The sequence below is a fragment of the Strongylocentrotus purpuratus genome, unplaced genomic scaffold, assembly GCF_000002235.5.
Source record: "Strongylocentrotus purpuratus isolate Spur 01 unplaced genomic scaffold, Spur_5.0 spur5_contig_835, whole genome shotgun sequence".
Classification (NCBI taxonomy): domain Eukaryota; kingdom Metazoa; phylum Echinodermata; class Echinoidea; order Camarodonta; family Strongylocentrotidae; genus Strongylocentrotus; species Strongylocentrotus purpuratus.
The window spans coordinates 397,052-414,291 of NW_022145541.1; the positions used below are offsets into that span (position 1 = coordinate 397,052).

Consider the following 17,240-nt stretch of genomic DNA (forward strand, 5'->3'; position numbering starts at 1 on the left):
GGGAATAATTTATCTAAAAGGTGAACAAGAAATTGAGAGAAGTTTAAAATAAAAACATTGTAGGAATAAAGATTATTTGTAATTATATATATTTGTTATACATTGATGGAGTTAAAAAAAATCCTGCTTATATTGATTTAAAGGTACTTGATGTCATTAACATCAGTATGGTTGGATAATCGAAAAATCAAAGACAAATGCCTTAATATAGCGCACTTTTGCGAACTTTAAATGCACAATCTTGTCGTTTGCACAAACATTACTAAAAATGGAGTCTAGGTCATTTCTCCTTTCCATTATGTTTTGGACATATCATTTGATTCTTTTTCATTACGTTCCAGTACATTATTATCTCAAACTTAGCATCTTAATGTTATTCAGGAAAACTGTACATGAACTGATCATGAAACCACATGATTAATCTTACATTCAGAGTTTGAAATAAAGTTTCTCTGCTCTTGGAGAATATAATACTTTCAAAGGCGTCGTGATGTAATTGTTCATCCTTACAATTGTTGTTGTTTAAAGGGACTTGGTAACATTGTTCATATGAAACAAAATGGTGCTTAGGTAGTGACTTCAATTGTAGATGTACAATTAAAGATAATCTGAAAATGTTAGTAAAAACAGACCATTATTAATGATACAAATTGGGAATAACTGATCTGATCGATTCCTTAATTCTCCCAAATATATTATTACAATTTAGTACATTTTAGGTGAATGAGAATCGTCACAAAGCAATAAATTGGCTCTATATACCCTTCCAGACATTTAAATGTTAACATATTTTCAAGAGCCTGTTTTACGTCTTATTTTCATGGAAAACGGTTGGGAAAGTTTAAAAATGGTTGGGAGGGAGAATTTATTGTTAAAGGGTGTCGCACAGTGACGCCTTCGACGAAAACCATAAATACCTTTGTGGTTTGAAAGTTGTTTAAATGATATTTTTGCATGTTAGAGGGTTAATACAGAAGAAGGAATATAATAAGTAACATTTCATAAAAAACGCAGTTTTTTTCATAAGCCTTCAACACTGTTACCGAGTCACTTTAAGGTTACTTCAGTAGGCCATCATGGATATATGGACACATAAACGTAGTCTATGTACGCAGGTGGGGGGGGGGTGGGGTATTGAGGGATGAGCCCGGATCCCGTTGCACGCATTTCCTTTACATGAACCCATAGTTCCCTTTTACGGTAAAGTGGTATTAAGCTGAAGAACATTATACTTCGGTCACAGATAAAGTTCCTTCTTTCGCGGATAGTAAGAGTGATACAATTCTGGAGCATTGTTTAATCGGAGATATAGAAAGTCCCTTTTTTTAATGGAAGTGGTATTCGTATCCGAGGTATAGTCATTCGGCGGGTTGAGATTCGCTCAACTTACTTCTCTTGTTTCAGTAGGCAGAGCAACCTGTTTGTTATTTTAAAACTCTACCAAACACTCACCTTCTAAGCAAAGGTAAGTTTATTATAAACCTTTTCGTTATACAATGTATGAATATATTGAATATATATATATTTTATTATTTTTTATTATTTTATTCTTTTCATAACGATCTGACTTCATTTTTCCACCTTATCATAAAAATGTGAAGAATGTTGCATAAACTTTCCTGCCCAATTTTCTAAGCAAAGTATAGTTTTTCACCTTTTACTTGTGAACACAAGAAGAAAATAGTATATTTTCTCATTAAATAATTGTATAAACTGAAATGGCAAGTATTGTGCAGTGTAGGCGTAAAGGTGAAGTTTAATAATTATGGGAAGGGGGTAGAATCGCCTTAGAAGGGGACGTGGAAATAATGATTAACGTATAACTATTGACCATCAATAATACTTTTTCTTTCTTCTATTCCACAACATTCGATGATAAAGGCTAATGACATTTTAGCACCATGTTGGTGAGCTCATCCGTTTGGTCGACAATCTTCTTAATCCTAAGGTAATTATTGAACTTGTATTAAACAAAGAGGATTCTAATTAGAAATAGATTCTACCACAGCTTTCGACTATGCTGATTGATGATATTCTTATGTTGATGAGGTAATAGAGTAATAGTGTAAAAGCTTGCATACAAGGGCGTCGTTAGACCTTTTTCAGTGGGGGGGGGGGGGGGATGTAGAAGCCACGGACCACCGATTAAAACATTAATGCCAATGTATCAATGTCTACACATTTAACCCTACAAACCCCGGGCCGGTGACTGGGGGCTAATTTGCCTACGAACTATTTATACTTGCGCATGCGCACATGGTCATTTTTCTTGACCTCATCAATATACGGTTTATTTTGTCAAGACTAGTCAGCATCGTAGCTATATAACAAATGTGCAACCATGAAGTGCAACCAATCATTTGCTGATATTAAAGTAAGGTTGATAATGACGATCGACAATGATTTTTAATGATTGCTGATGAAACTTCGAGAAAATACTAATATTATAGGTATAGTCTCCCTCGAAGTCGTCACAGCGGATACACAGTTCTTAGGATAAGATAATTCGCCGGCCGACCGACATTATACAGTACGTCCCAGAAAGGAACGAAACCGAGAATTATCGATCTTTTATCATAACTTTATCACAACTATAATTAATAAATGACACATATTTGTAAAGCTTAGGTCCTATTCTTTCATTTGATGCGACTGATCGGATGCCTATTTCACACTTTGGTGATTAAAATGAATTTGAACAAAGGGTAATAAAAAGTCAGACGGTAGCCGATTTTCAAAGAGAAAATCAGATTTCTAGAAGTTCATTTTCTGCCCTTTCATATGACACCTCAATCAGGAAAAATGAGCTGGGAAGAATAAAGTTCTGTTTGTTCAAAGCAATGCTTGCATTTTCAGAATTTAATTAAACGAATTCGTTTTCACTGGCTGCTGTAGCAACAAACAGAGTTTACAAAAGACTTAACTCCGTTTCGTTGACAATTTCATTTTTGGCTGATCGTCTTTGTAAATTCTGTTTGTTGCTACGGCAGGCAGTTAGTGAAAACGAATTCGTTAGATAAAATTATTTTGATTGAGGTGTCATTATGAAGGGGCAGAAAATGAACATTCTAGAAATATGGTTTTCTCTTTGAAATTCAGATACCGTCCGCCAAATGACTTCTTGGTACCCTTAGTTTTAATTGATTTTAATCCATTGTGTGTACACAGGGTCACAGTCGTAGATGAAACATGGATGAAGGAAAATAAGATAGTAGAGAGAGAGAGAGAGAGAGAGGGGGGGGGGGGCAATAGAGGAAGAAGAATCCTTCCCAAAGTTTTTTTTTTTTAATCTTTGAATTTCTGTTTTTGTTGTTGATCAATACCATTTCACAAATATGTTGCGATTGTTATTTTACAGGAAACAATGGATTGATCAGTTTAAGCGATATTTTTAATGTGGTATTATTTCCCTTGTGAGAGAAATCCGGTACCGATCTTCCTACTGCATCACTTCCTGTAAAAGAGTAGGCTCCAATAGTTCTTTATGGCAGGACCCGCAGAAGGGCGGGGCTCGGGGGGGGGGGGGCTCGAGCCCCTCACTTTTTAGAAAAATATGTTAAAGAGAAATAGAAAGAAAGACGCTATATCTCTAATGGTTAAATTGTAAAAATCATACTTAGAAGCGATCCTGGAAACGAAAAAACTTACATTGGAACCCATCTCAAAGTTATAAAAATATGCTCATCTGATCGTAATTAAATCCCAAAATCACCTGAACTTCTGGGGCCTCCGCCCCCTGGACTCCACGCAAAACTACACTCCTTTTTCTTCGACCGCTACGTCTACCTGATTGAAAGATACTTTAGCCCCCCCCCCACACTTTCGAAAACGTTCCGCGGGGCCTGTATGGGTATATGTATTCAGTTCTTAATCATTACTTTAGTCCGAATAAGATCATACATAAAATAAAGTAACCCAGCTCTTTGTGAAAACAAAACTCCAATGTAAATATCATTTACACAAATTAGTTTAAATGGATTAATCTAACTAGCAAAGTGTATTGCGTATCACTTGATAACAGAAGACAAAATGCAAAAGTGTTTTATCAAACGTTCTGTTTAGTTACTTGGACATTTTAAAACAAATAAATTATATATAATTTTCATCGTGTCCCAATAGTTTTCGTTCCAACTTACGTCAATGGCAAGCGATAAACTTTGGTTATCGAGTGATAACTGTTTATCTCTCGATACATCTAAGATAAATACCGATTATCAGTCGATAGCCACAGTTTATCGCTTATCCCAATAATACCAATAAACACTGTTTAGGCAAATGAAACTCGATTGCGAATTTCCCGTCACATTTTTTCAGCTCATAATGAGGCATCTTTTTCATTAAAGTGGCTCGGTAACATTGTTGAAGGCTGATGAAAAAAAAATTGCTTAATTTTTTGTATAAAATTTTACTTATTATATTCCTTCTACTGTACTAACCCTCTGACATGCAAAAAATCCTGAACAAATTCTCAAACCACAAAAAAACTATGGTTTTATTTGAAGGGGTCACTGTGCAACACCCTCTAACCGTGATTAACAGCAAATTCTCCCAACCATTTTTGAACTTTTCAACCGTTTTTCCATGAAAAAAGACATAAAACAGGCTATTTAAACTCTGTCAACACTTAAATGTCTGGAATGGTATGTAGAGCCAATTTATTGCTTTGTGACGATTAATGAATCGATCAGATCATTTTTCCCAATTTGCATCATTAATAATGGTCCGTTTCAACTCAAATTTTCAGATTATCTTTAATTGTACATTTAGCATTGAAGTCACCACCTTAGCACCACTATCTCTCATCTGAACAACTTACCAAGTCCCTTCAATCATTATTCATCATTTGCAAGATTTGTTTATGTTAACCTCTTTACGAACACTTGAGTCACTTTTATTGGTTCAACTTGTGTATTACCAGTTTGTTAAGTTAATGCATGTATGAACATCTGATTAATACACATTGTTAGTATATACATCTTGGTTATTTTCATTAATACAAACATCAAATATTGTGAAAATAAACCACACATATACATGCTATAAATCCAAAATAGATCGAAAATCAGATTTTTAATATATTTAATTAAAAAAAAAATCTATTGTCGTTGTTTTAGTGTGCGACTTCTGAATCACAAGTTGAAGTTGAACACGTTGAACCAACACAGGTGACTTAAGAGTTCGTAAGAGGTTAACATAAAGGAATCTTTGCAAATAATGAATAATGAAATAGGCCTTGTTGCCTCATTTTGACAAAATTTAACAGGAAACTCGCCATCGAGTTTCATCGGCCTAACCAGTGTTTATCGGAAAAACACCCTTTCACAGTTAAGGCCGCCATTTTAATTTTCGAGTAAACATTGCGTCATCCATGTTTTCAGACGTGCTCATATTGTTGCGTCACTGCCTGCGCTGCACGCTCATATCGACGGTTTCAGGACACTTACCCCCTGGACATCAACCCCCCGGATAACCACCCCCGTCAACTACCCCCTAAGACCAATACCCGCTAGGAAAACTACCCCGTATGGCGACTACCCCCTGGACAACTACCCCCGGGCAACTACCCCTAGTAAAACTACCCCCGGACAACTACCCCCGGACAACTGCCCCCGGACAACTACCCCAAGAAAACTACCCCTACGACAACCATCCTCTAGGACACCACGACCCCCGGAAAACTATCCTAGGGGGTAGTTGTCCGGGTGGTAGTTGTCCGTTCGTAGTTGTTCTAGGGGTATTTTTCTTGGGGAAGTTGTCCGGGGGTAGTTGTCCTAGGGGGTAGTTGTCCTTGGGGTTGTTGTTTAGGGGTAGTTGTCCGGGAGTATTTGTCCTTGGGGTTAGTCGTCCTAGAGGATGGTTGCCCTAGGGGGTAGTTGTCCTAGGGGGTAGTTGACTGGAGGTGGTTATCCGGGGGATGGATGTCCAGGGGGTAGGTGTCCGGATACGCATATCGACGAATGGCGCCCATGTCGGCGCATGCGCACTCTTAGCCCGTATCGCGCGCCATTTGCCCAACACTTCAGATAAGGTCTGTTTATCTGAATCATATTTATTTGGACGAATGGCGTGCGATAAAATATGTTTACCCAGTGATATACATATCGCTTTCGATAAACACCGTTTATCAGTCGATAAACACAGTTAAAGCTCGCCATATGCCTAATAATTCAGAAAAATACTGTTTATCTGAATTTTTGGGTAAATGACGAGCCATATACGCTAATGGTGAACATGAAAAAATTTTCTTCTCCTTGTCCAACATGATATCCAAGGCACACGAGGCGTTAATCTACTACCGCCAATTTCACAATTGATTGTTTCATTCAATAGATTTGATGCCTCACTAAGCAGTTTACAATAGGAACGGTTGCGCCTGGAATTGTCACCGAAATTAATTTTTTTTTGTGAATGTTTTTATTTATGTAGATTGTTATGATAATGATAAGTATAATAATGATAATGGTATTACATACTTTTAGTACTAATGATAATAATGCTTATGCTACTACTAATAACAATGATGATAATATCAGTATTCTGGGTTGATATACCTTTTAATACATCGACGCTGTCTCTTAGCGTTTTACAAATTATAACGGTCATCGGAGTCAGACGTGTTCATGTACACTGTATGCACATTCTCCACTCTCTATCGGGTGAGTTCTAGCCAGTTTTCCACAGGAAGTCTGTTTTTTGACAAATCCGAAACTTTGCAAATCTCTATCGCGCCCTCCCGGCCCCCCCCCCCACTCAGAGGTCGGAATGACCGCATGCGTGTTGCCAAAATGTCCGGTAAAGGGGTACTTTTCGTGCGACAAAGTCCGGCCCGAGAATTGTAAAAAAAGGGGTGTATTTGACTTTTCACCCGGAGATTTCTTTAAAAAGGGGGTGTTTTTCTTTTTTTCTCTCATCTTTTTGGACTCCTGAGAAATTATTCCGAATTTAGGGGGGGGGGTACATTGAGCATTTTTCCTGATTTAGGGGGGTCTCCAAGGCAGGAAAAGCCCGCGAAAAGCCCGCGAAAGGGGGGTTCGGAAATGTTGGCAGTCCTCAGATAGGGGGTGCTTTCAAAAAGAGGGTACGAGCATATGCGTACCCTAAATAACACTGAGTGGGGGGGGGGGGCGGCGCGCCCTGCTTCAAGGGGTTGCGTCTGTGGCTTGAGATTGCGCCTGGACCTGCATGATCTGTGCATATACATATGTATGCCTGATTGTCCTGGAGTGGCGTAAGTGAAATAACGCCTCGTGTGCACAGGGCCAAAACCATCTCTCTTTTTACCCTAATCGTATATACTTCTTTTGATTATCCAGCACATTGTTAACCCTCGGCAGCAGCCAGAGATGTGGGGGTTCCATAGAAGCCGGAGCTGGTGTGATACGCTCTTCGAACTACCCTGACGGGTATCCAGCATCGGACTGTGTTTGGATAATTGACTCTGGCGCCGAGAACAGGATAAGACTCAAGTTCCAGGTCCGCGACTGCAGGTATGACCATCTTTATGTATGTTTTAATTTATACACGTGTAATTTGCGTATGTATTTAATTTTAATGACGGCAGTGTAACGCATTTGCAGATTTCTCTTTCGTAGGAACTACTCAGAGCCAAATATCTTGCCTTTTCAATAATGAACACAAACATTTGAATTCTGCAATAAAATGATTTGGTTTTGTTATCATATACTGAACATATAATGTTTTTTAAATAAAAATTAAACAAAACAATAACAAATAACTCATCTGTCATCTGCAAATGCGTTACACTGCCCTTCACACATCAGCTTAGTACTTAGTAATTTGCATGAATGTCTCTTCTTCTCCTCTCTTTCTTCCTTTCTCTTCTCTCTTCTTTCAAAGTCGCCGTTGCGTAATAGCTATTTTATACTCCGATAATTTATTGTCTCAATCATCTCCATCCAGGCATTCTATGCCGGAGCACTTCTCATGTTGATTGCAGTGTCCGTGTGTGTGTGTAGGGCGTGTACGATTATATTTTGCGTGTGTGTAAGAGATGTGTATAGGGGCCTGTCGTGTGTGTCTTTGTATGTGTGTTGATGTGTGATAGCTGGAAAGGTGTTCCGGCGTGGAGGTGCCTGGATCATGGCCCTGGGAAGCGGGGGTGCTGGGGGTGCTGCAGCACCCCCGGAATTTTTCCAGGGGGGGGGGGGGGCACAGCACCCCCAGCAAAAAAAAATTGGTATGATATGTTTAACGTATATTATTATGTGCTTCGTTTACAAAATTGTCACACAGCCGACAGCTACAAATGAAGATTAAAAAGAAGACAATTATAACGTTTCTTTCACAAAATCCTATAAAATGTATCCCTCGAAGACATTTTTTTGTTTTTAATTTTTTTATATGATAAAAAAAAATTAAAAAATTGTGGTAATTGGTGACCCAAAGTGAAAATGACAGACCTTACCCCCCCCCCCCCAATACCGAACGACCAAATTTTCAAATTACGGTACACACAACAACAAAATATGTCCTCTTACCCCCCCCCCCCTCCCCGCTTATCCAGCGGCTAGCTGAGTCGTAGCGAAATTTTGGGACCCAAAAAAAGTCCTCTCACCCCCCCCCCCCCCCCCCCCCCCCCCGCTTATTCAACGGCTGGCTGAGTCGTTGCAAAAATTTCGCAGTATATATATATCTCAGCAGCCCCGGTGGAAAAATCGTTCCCAGGGACCTGCAGCACCCCCGGTGACAAAATCGTTTCCAGAGCCCTGGCCTGGATGGACGAGATCAATAACAAAACAAAACAAGCTTTTTAAAATGCACTGCCTTTTCCTCAGTTTTATCTTATTCTTTTAATGCAAACTTTCTTAAAATTGTGATGATTGTTAAATGTTATGTTGAAATGTAATTATTTTGTATGTATTTATATTTGTATGTACATGCATAGCACCTTAAATGTCCGAAGGCAAATTGTATGTATTTTTTACATGACAATAAATTATCTTGAATCTTGAATCTTAAATCTTGAATGTTGAATTCATACCAGTCACACCAGCCCAACTCCCTAAAATGACCAATTCTCGGCCAATTGCGGTAATATATTTTATGTTCGGTCTGATGTCGGTTTCATGGGTATGGCTGGGTATCTATTTTTGCCATAACATGTATGTAGGCTATATGCTTACCAGCACAGGGTTTGAATGCAAAAGACTATCTAAGGGTATGAGGTTTCAAATCCCTTCCTAGGTTTTTAGGTTTCCAAACAATACTGTTTTTTTTAAATCTCGACCCGGGCATTTTCTTTAGTGGAAACTTTTAAAAGAGCAAAAGAGGTGCGGGGTTCGAACCCCAGCCGCACCACTTACGTCCTTTGTTAAGATGTTAATCTACTTTGCCACACCTCACCCAGGTGAGAGAAATGGGTACCTGGTAGGATTATTCCTTGAAATGCACTGTGTGCGATAACGGCTGCCTGAGCAAAAGCTAGAATAATAATTTCCAAAGCTCCTTTGAAGCGCACAGGGACTTTATATCATATTGTTTTAAGTATGCATCATTGCAAAAATGTGCGGTATACTATTTCAAAACGTTTGGCCTTAGCCCAACTCTGTAAAAAGCTTTGAAATAGCGTTAATGCTGTAAGCGTTTATTCCTATGTGTAATTTTTAGCGGAGATTCACTTTGGATGTATGATGGAGACGGGACTGTTGGAGTACCACTACTGGGCCAATACTGTTCGACAGTTCCGCCCACATCTATTGACTCTAGTGGACGGTTCGTGACAATCAGGTTTATGTCCGTGGGAGGAGCGGAAAACAACCAAGGCTTTGTCATATCCTATGAATCGAGTAAGCTTTTGGTGTGATGTATTTCGCAGATTTTGTTTTTTGGCACACACTTAGCCGCATCCTTGTTATCTTGGTCTATTTTACGGTAATACATAATGTTATTCATGGTAAGAGATATGATTGAAGAAAAAAAAAGGTTTCCCATGGTTCCCTTTCCATGTGGTTTATGACCACATCGGTAATCTATTTTCTTCACAATCAGCTTATATGTTTTCTCCTTTTAAACACACTGCTCTCCCTAGGATATTAATGATTTCATACGCTGAAGCTCATTTGTAAATTGGAAGCTCAGATACAGCTAATCTTTAAGATGGCTCAATTATTTCGAGTAAATCCGTTGTAACATTACCAAATTGTCACTAGATGATGAGTAAAACGAAATGAATATTTAATGAAATACCCGAAAATCCATACATTTCAGAGCCAACATTTTCAGGGATGTAGACTACCCTAAAATCAGAAAATTCGAAAATTATCATTGGCTATGTAGAAGTGTTCCGTAAGACTAAGGACAGTAAGACCCTTTGGTAATTATCCAGGAACACCTTCTTGAATATTTACAAAATGAGGGAAAGTAGGTCTAGGTGCACTCTCTTGGGTAAGTATTCTACGGATTTCTTTAAAAAAAAATACCATTATTTTTCGAGCATTCTTGCTAAATTGGCTATCCCGTTTTCTTTCCTTGACAATATAAATATATTTATGTTATAAATATTTTTTATGTTATAAATGTAAATTACCTTGAATATATATTTGTTAATTTGTTTCAAATGAAAATCAATAAAAATCCCTGTGGAGGGAAAAATATGGGGAAAAATAAATATATGATATTTTTCATTTGTCCTTCGGTTACCCCATCTTACTTCAAGTCGATGTAGCTCTAGGTTCTCGAGTCATTTGGAGCGAGATTGAACCATCCACAGGTTCGGTTCGATTAAACAGTGTACCGGCAGACCCCGTTGTGATGTTGAAACCAGATGGCACAGTTCAGGACACCATCGTGACCGATTTCTACTTCATGGCCCCAAGTGGTAACTGGACCGCTCTAGAAACCCGATATGGTGAGCGCGAACTGATTTGGAGTGATGGTCTTCGGAATGTCATGATCAAGGGTACGTCATCAAAAAATTATCGTTTCTTTTAATTCGGTTGCATACGAGATGTCCATTGCGGCTTGACTGTGGGTGACGCAGTCTTTGACACGCCATATGAGCGAAGAAAAAAACTGAAAGTATATAAATGGTCAGCTAAAACAACGTGTTGAATAGCGGGTGTATTGAAGCAGTATAACGCAATCGAAATTACTGGTTAAATTTGAATGTATGCGCTCAGTTGGCCTTTGTGTCTTTGCGCCTGCGTAAGTGCATGGATCTACAAGGATGTGTCTCAATCATGTTAATATCCTTATGTCACCTCTACAACCTGCAAATGATTAAAACCATTGCAGATTTTGGATCGTTTCATATATGTTATTTTAACCAGTTGCCAAGTTCATACATTAACTTAAATTTTTATTTTTCTTCAGGGTCAATGGGAAGCGACCGATCGGTGAAAACCTACGCATCTACATCACCCAGCGTTCTGGGAGTCGCAGTTGATTGGCTGACGGGCAACGTGTATTGGACAGATGCAGCGTATGATTGGATAATAATGCATGACGCAAGCGGGACGCGTAACGTGCTGATTATTGATGAGGACCTGGATATTCCTACAGGCCTAGCCATTCATCCATCCAGGGGGTATATTAATTTGTCTCCAGTTTCTTTCCGAAAGCAGATCTGGGAATTCAGTTGAGAGCAAATGTTTGGAAATGGCTGAAGTTCATGAACCTGTGGAAGAGTGGCACAGATAGTTGTTATTTTTTTTCTCAAAGAGGATTGGTGGTGGTGGTAGTAAGTGGTAGGGGGGGGGGGTATTTTAAAGGACTTCGTCTACAAGGTCGCTCTTTATAAGATATCGCAATTCAGGCGCGTAGCCAGGGGGGGGGGCGGTGGGGGCGGTCGCCCCACCCCCCAAAACGCCGGCCAAAAAAAAAAAGAGAGAGAAAGAGAAGAAAAAAATTAAGAGGACGTAGGAAGAAAAAGGGAAGAGGAGTCGAGAACAGTACAACGAATCGTCTTCTTTCTCTAATAATTTAATGAAACGTCAAAGCTTCCGCGCTTCGCGCGGAAAGGGAGAAACTGAGTTCAAATTAAGGATTAAGAGTCGGGAACGGGAAAACGAATAGTCTTCTTTCTCTTATAATTTGATGAAACGTCAAAGCTTCCGCGCTTCGAAAGAGGGCTGGGGACTGAATACAGATAAGGATTAATCGAATCGTCTTCTTTCTCTAATAAATTAATAAAACGTCAAAGCTTCCGCGCTTCGAATACAGATAAGGATTAAGATCAAGAAAGGTACAACGAATCGTCTTCTTTGTCAAAGATTTGTCAAAATACGTCTAAGCTTCCGCGCTATGCGCAGGAGGGGCGGACTGAATTCAGACAAGGATTATGAGTCGAGAAAGGTACAACGAATCGTCTTCTTTCGCAGCTTCCGCGCTTCGCGCGGGAGGGGGGAAACTCCCCCCTCCCTGCACCCACCCCCCCCTAGGGAGCGCGCTACGCGCGCTCTTTAAATTATTTGCACGCTTCGCGTGCTCACTACCGCCCCCCTAAAATGAAATCCTGGCTACGCGCTTGTCGCAATTTTAATCACTTAAATACATTCGAATGGTTTCAATAGTCAATACAGATGTCGTCCGAGGATGACATAAAGCAACCAATAATAGTAGTGGTTAAGCATAATATCTGGTCCAAGTACGTTGCTTAGTTGTTCATATGTTAATGCTCTTTCTAAGTCCAAACCCGCAGGTTCAAGACATGGCGGAGCTCCTGTATTTGTTTTTGTAAAGGCGCTATATAAATATTAATATGTATGTTTGTATGTTTGTTTAGCAAACCGATGACGATGATCTAAGCTGAAAGATAAAGTTGAGTTCTGGTCATGCGATTGCATTATGAAAGACACGTTGGGGAATCGATCAGTAAAGGTTGACCATCTAGCATATCAGTATAGGTGTGTACTGCAAGGTTCTGGAAACAACAAAATGATAAGAAATTTGGCCCAGTCTTGGTATTAGTTACAAGCACTATACACAGAAAAATGTATATGGGACTACACGAACATGTGGCATTAAAATCTGTCCCGATTTGTATGAGGGGTATTATATGCCATATTTAGAAAATTAAGGCATTTGAAGAGCCGTGCTTTTCAGGGAACATTTTTTATCTGATGTTTTCCACGCTTGCATAATACCATGATAACGCTCACAAATTATTTTTTACCTCTTCCCAGAACTCAACCTTCGCTTAAAGCTACTGATCATTCCATTATGGTTGTCGGGAAACAGGAACCTTCTACAAAGATGTCATCTTTGAGAAAAAAATCCTACGTAAATTCTTAGTTTTCAAGTTTAATGTTTTCCCCATCAGATACCTATTCTTGACTGACTCAGGATCCAGGCCAAAGGTAGAGAGGAGTAATCTTGCAGGAGGAGGTCGTCTTCAGCTGGTTTCCACAAACATCCTTCGTCCCTCTGGAATAACAGTTGATTATGAAACTGACTTGTAAGTATGGAAAACAGAAGTACACGAATAACTAGTCAGACAGGTGTAAATCTACACTGATGGAGTGCTTGGGCTCATTGGTAGCTCAAGTCCTTCCCGAAATTGCTCAAGTCTCCCCTAATTGATTGAGTTGTTTCATTTTGAAAAGTAGATTTAACATGTTGTGTTACAAAATACTGTTCAAGATTAACTAAAAGGCAGTAAATGATGATAAAATACAAACTGGCAACTGTAGCCACCGTGAAAAGAAAAAGACAATTAACTTTTCAATCAAACTTCACTATCCCAATATACTGCACTTTTTAGACTTTTAATTGCCAATTTCGAGTGAGGCCAGGGGATTCTACCCTCAAATCGTAATATTTATGAATGTTTGAACTTATTTTCATAAAGTTATAGCCTCTAGCGTATGGGTACTTGAAATACAGTGCGTCCATCGATAGTTCTCTGTTTCGTTTTTTTTTCTGGGACGCACTAGATTTACCAAAATATTAGATATGCTGATTAGTAGCTTAAGTGACAAAATAGCATTTTTTCATTCGAGGATATGTTCCACTGAGACTGCGTATGGCTTCACTGAGTGTAATTTAAATCATTGGACTTTTTGATGATCTTAGAGTGTATTGGGTGGATTCCGATCCATCCTACAACCACATGGAAGTCTGCAATCTTGAAGGGGCAAATCGCAGAACACTGATGTTCTCTCCTATCAATCTAGGCCTTTTCGACTTGACCATCTCCGGGGTAAGTGCGAGTGTAAATTAGCATTAATCATCGACGAGATGTCAAACAAATTATTACATCTTTCGTTTGGATACCCAAATTACAAAAGGATCTCTATCAAATACATATACAGTCATACGAATACTAATTTAGATGTAACCTCATAAGTTCCGTCACAACCACGTTAGACATGTAAGCATTACATCAAGTCCACTTTGTTGAGCAGAAATATTTGAAAATCATAAAACTAGTCTCTTCTTGAACCTACTCCACCCGTTTGGCAACATTGCAATGAACTATCATTATCTGCAAACTTTATTCTTAAAAAAAAAAAAAAAACTTTTTTGTGTGTGTGGCTGTGTGTGCGTGTGTGTGCGTGTGAGGGAGGGGTCAGTGAGGGGGGCAGGGAAGAGCAGGCATTGTTCCAGTAAAATTACCTCCAGATTTGTTAAAGTTTTTTATATATTTTTATATAAGTGAATAATGTTCAGGTACTTACACGTTTACTTTGTTGCTAAGTTATATATATATACTGCAAATAAGTTTTTGTTTAATTATGTTTATATATAAGCAATCAATATTGAAAATGTTTATTTTATTTTATTGTATGTTATTGTTTGTACGAGACATTTGGAGAAATAGAACAAAATTGCTAAAAAAATAAAAAGTATGTTCTTAGTATTATTCCTTTCTGTAACACAAAAGGAATTATTTGCGTCATTTTATATTGAGGGTTGAATTTAAGATCGACATTTAATCTTGTCCAAACAAAACAATATCAACTAAATAGCAAAGAAAGATAGGCATTGAACGACGAGTACAAGGTTTTGAGTAATTTTATGTCTTTCATGTTTTGGACATAACGTAACATCCGATGTGTCAATGCACTTCGATGTGTTGTGGTGTAGTGGCTCATTCACTTGACTCTCATTCAAATGGGTGAGGGTTCGATTCCCTGCCCGACACTAACGTCTTTTGGCAAACGCTTATCCACATTTGCCATTATCCATCCAGGTACAAATTGGTGCCAGGCAATTGATGGGTTAATGATAATTAAAGGACAGGAAGATAATACTGACGTGGCCAACTTTGGGGAATATTCTGCCTGATATAAGGTCTAGCAGGGCTTTATCACTACTCAGATACACTAAAATATTAGGAATAGAACAATAGATTGGATTTGCCCTTGTAGATCAGCCTGTCTTGGTCAGTGTTGATATCGAGGCATTTGTTTCTCCTCTTCAAAGAACTACATCTACACAACGGCAAAAGAGTCCCAGAAACTGATAGTACTAGTGAAAGACAGTGGTCAACAACTATTCAATCACGACCTCCAATATACTCCATACAGCATCGTGACCTACGCACCGGATGTACAACCTCAGGAATATTGTAAGTCTTTTTACAATATTCTATAGAAAGAACATTAGATCCTGGCGCCATCTTATCAAGACATGTCACGTGTCGTCTAAGTCAATCGAAACCTGAAGTAAAGATCAATGTCAATCGTCGGTCTGACCGTAAGAGAGAGATAAATGTGTACATTTTAATTTTCTACGATAGACTGGATGACATATGATCAATCCGGATTGCAACTATTTACAATAAGGACCATAGAATCAAGAATTATTTCATCATTTAACTATAAAATGCGGGAAGAGAACATTGGTGCATTGGTGATGCATATTTGTAAAGGACAAATTATAATTACTCACTGATCATGTCGAAAGAGGACAGGAATGTGATGATTGAATTTAGTTACAGATATCATCATCGTAATATTCTTTGATTCTAAACTTACGAGAATACAAATTATAATTTTGTTGTCTCTAAAATTACGATTTCGTTATGCTTATAGCACCGTGTAGCAGTAACCCTTGTAGCTTCCTTTGTGTCGGGGGAGGACCCAACGGTTATACCTGTCTCTGTGGAAACGGTTTCCTCTTAAAGGAAGATGGTCGTACATGCGAGAAGGGTAAGGCTTCAAGCGCAAGCTCTCTGTTGTGGATTGATTTGTGTGTTTCTTCTCAGTAAGATGATGTGTGATACATGTAATTAGATATATTAAATCGTCTTAAGACTTATCTATTCCATCTGTAACCCAGTATTTCTTGTAAGTGTGTGTAAGTTTATTTTACTAAATACATAATTGATATTTTATTTGTATAAACGTTTGAAATTAATTAGTTATCATCCTTTAGTATCATAGGCTGCACGGTTGGGGCCTGGTGGCCTCAGATGCTAGAAATCCTGTGAATAATGTGCTGATTGGGCTAATCCCTTGAATTGTCAGTGAACGGATCAGCTAGAGGGCTCCGGGCCCCACGAGTTAGTCTTACTTGTACTCGTTGTCTAGCCTGTTCCTTGATGATTTGTGATAGCATTCCCTCTTTGAACACGTGTATGTTCAGTGATATATCATTTGTATATCTTGGCCCCAGATCACGCTTATTAGACCTAAGCGTTTTCCATATTTCTTCTTTATTCCAGAGGGTACTATAGACCCACCGCAGTACTTCGTTGCCTCGCGCTCCAAGCTTTGTCGATATCCCATCAACTTTCATGACATTGCTTTCTCCATGGTCACAAACTTTAACGCATCCTGCTTCTTAGAAGAGCGGATCCATGCCGTAGCTATCGCCGTCGATGTGGAAGACGGACTCTCGTTCTTCAGTGACTTTGAGACGAAGGAAATAGGGATGACCACTCTCAGAGATGGAGCACCGGTGCAAATTATTATGGGTGGAGTACGGGATGTACAAGGTAGGACTATAACGTATCTCTTAAATACATGCGTTTTATCATTGTTATCATAAGCCCTTTCATCTCCATCGTCATCATCTGGTCACCATCATCATCATCATGATCATCTTTATCGGTGTAATCATCCTCATCATTATCCCCACCATCATCATCATCATCATCATCCTCCTTCTCATCATCACCATCATCATCACTATCATCACCATCATCATCACCAATCACCACCATCATCATCACCATTACTACTGTCACCATCACATATCATCGAACAGTAGAAACTAATGTTTGTTTTATATCTCATGTCATTTTAGGCTCATACGATTATAATTTGGAATCTTAA

At 38.8% G+C, this 17,240-nt stretch overlaps 1 protein-coding gene across 1 annotated transcript; it reads left to right on the forward strand.

The window, feature by feature from the left end:
- The first annotated feature begins 1,411 nt into the window (after window positions 1-1,411).
- Window positions 1,412-17,240, forward strand: LOC115923729 (low-density lipoprotein receptor-related protein 6-like). The gene is made up of 12 exons (XM_030985006.1): window positions 1,412-1,465; window positions 1,882-1,948; window positions 7,314-7,487; window positions 9,628-9,806; window positions 10,676-10,918; window positions 11,332-11,545; window positions 13,280-13,414; window positions 14,032-14,158; window positions 15,385-15,529; window positions 15,996-16,112; window positions 16,628-16,900; window positions 17,212-17,240. Exons 2-12 carry the CDS (start codon window positions 1,902-1,904, stop codon window positions 17,238-17,240), a joined length of 1,683 nt encoding a protein of 560 aa, XP_030840866.1. The 5' UTR covers window positions 1,412-1,465; window positions 1,882-1,901.

Bases quoted from the DNA above. Each gene is read 5' to 3' on its own strand.
- LOC115923729 (XM_030985006.1), top strand. From the start codon at position 1,902: ATGTTGGTGAGCTCATCCGTTTGGTCGACAATCTTCTTAATCCTAAG. The intron at 9,807-10,675 runs GTAAGCTTTTGG...TCTTACTTCAAG, and splicing joins TGTCATATCCTATGAATCGA to TCGATGTAGCTCTAGGTTCT. The intron at 16,901-17,211 runs GTAGGACTATAA...ATGTCATTTTAG, and splicing joins TGGAGTACGGGATGTACAAG to GCTCATACGATTATAATTTG.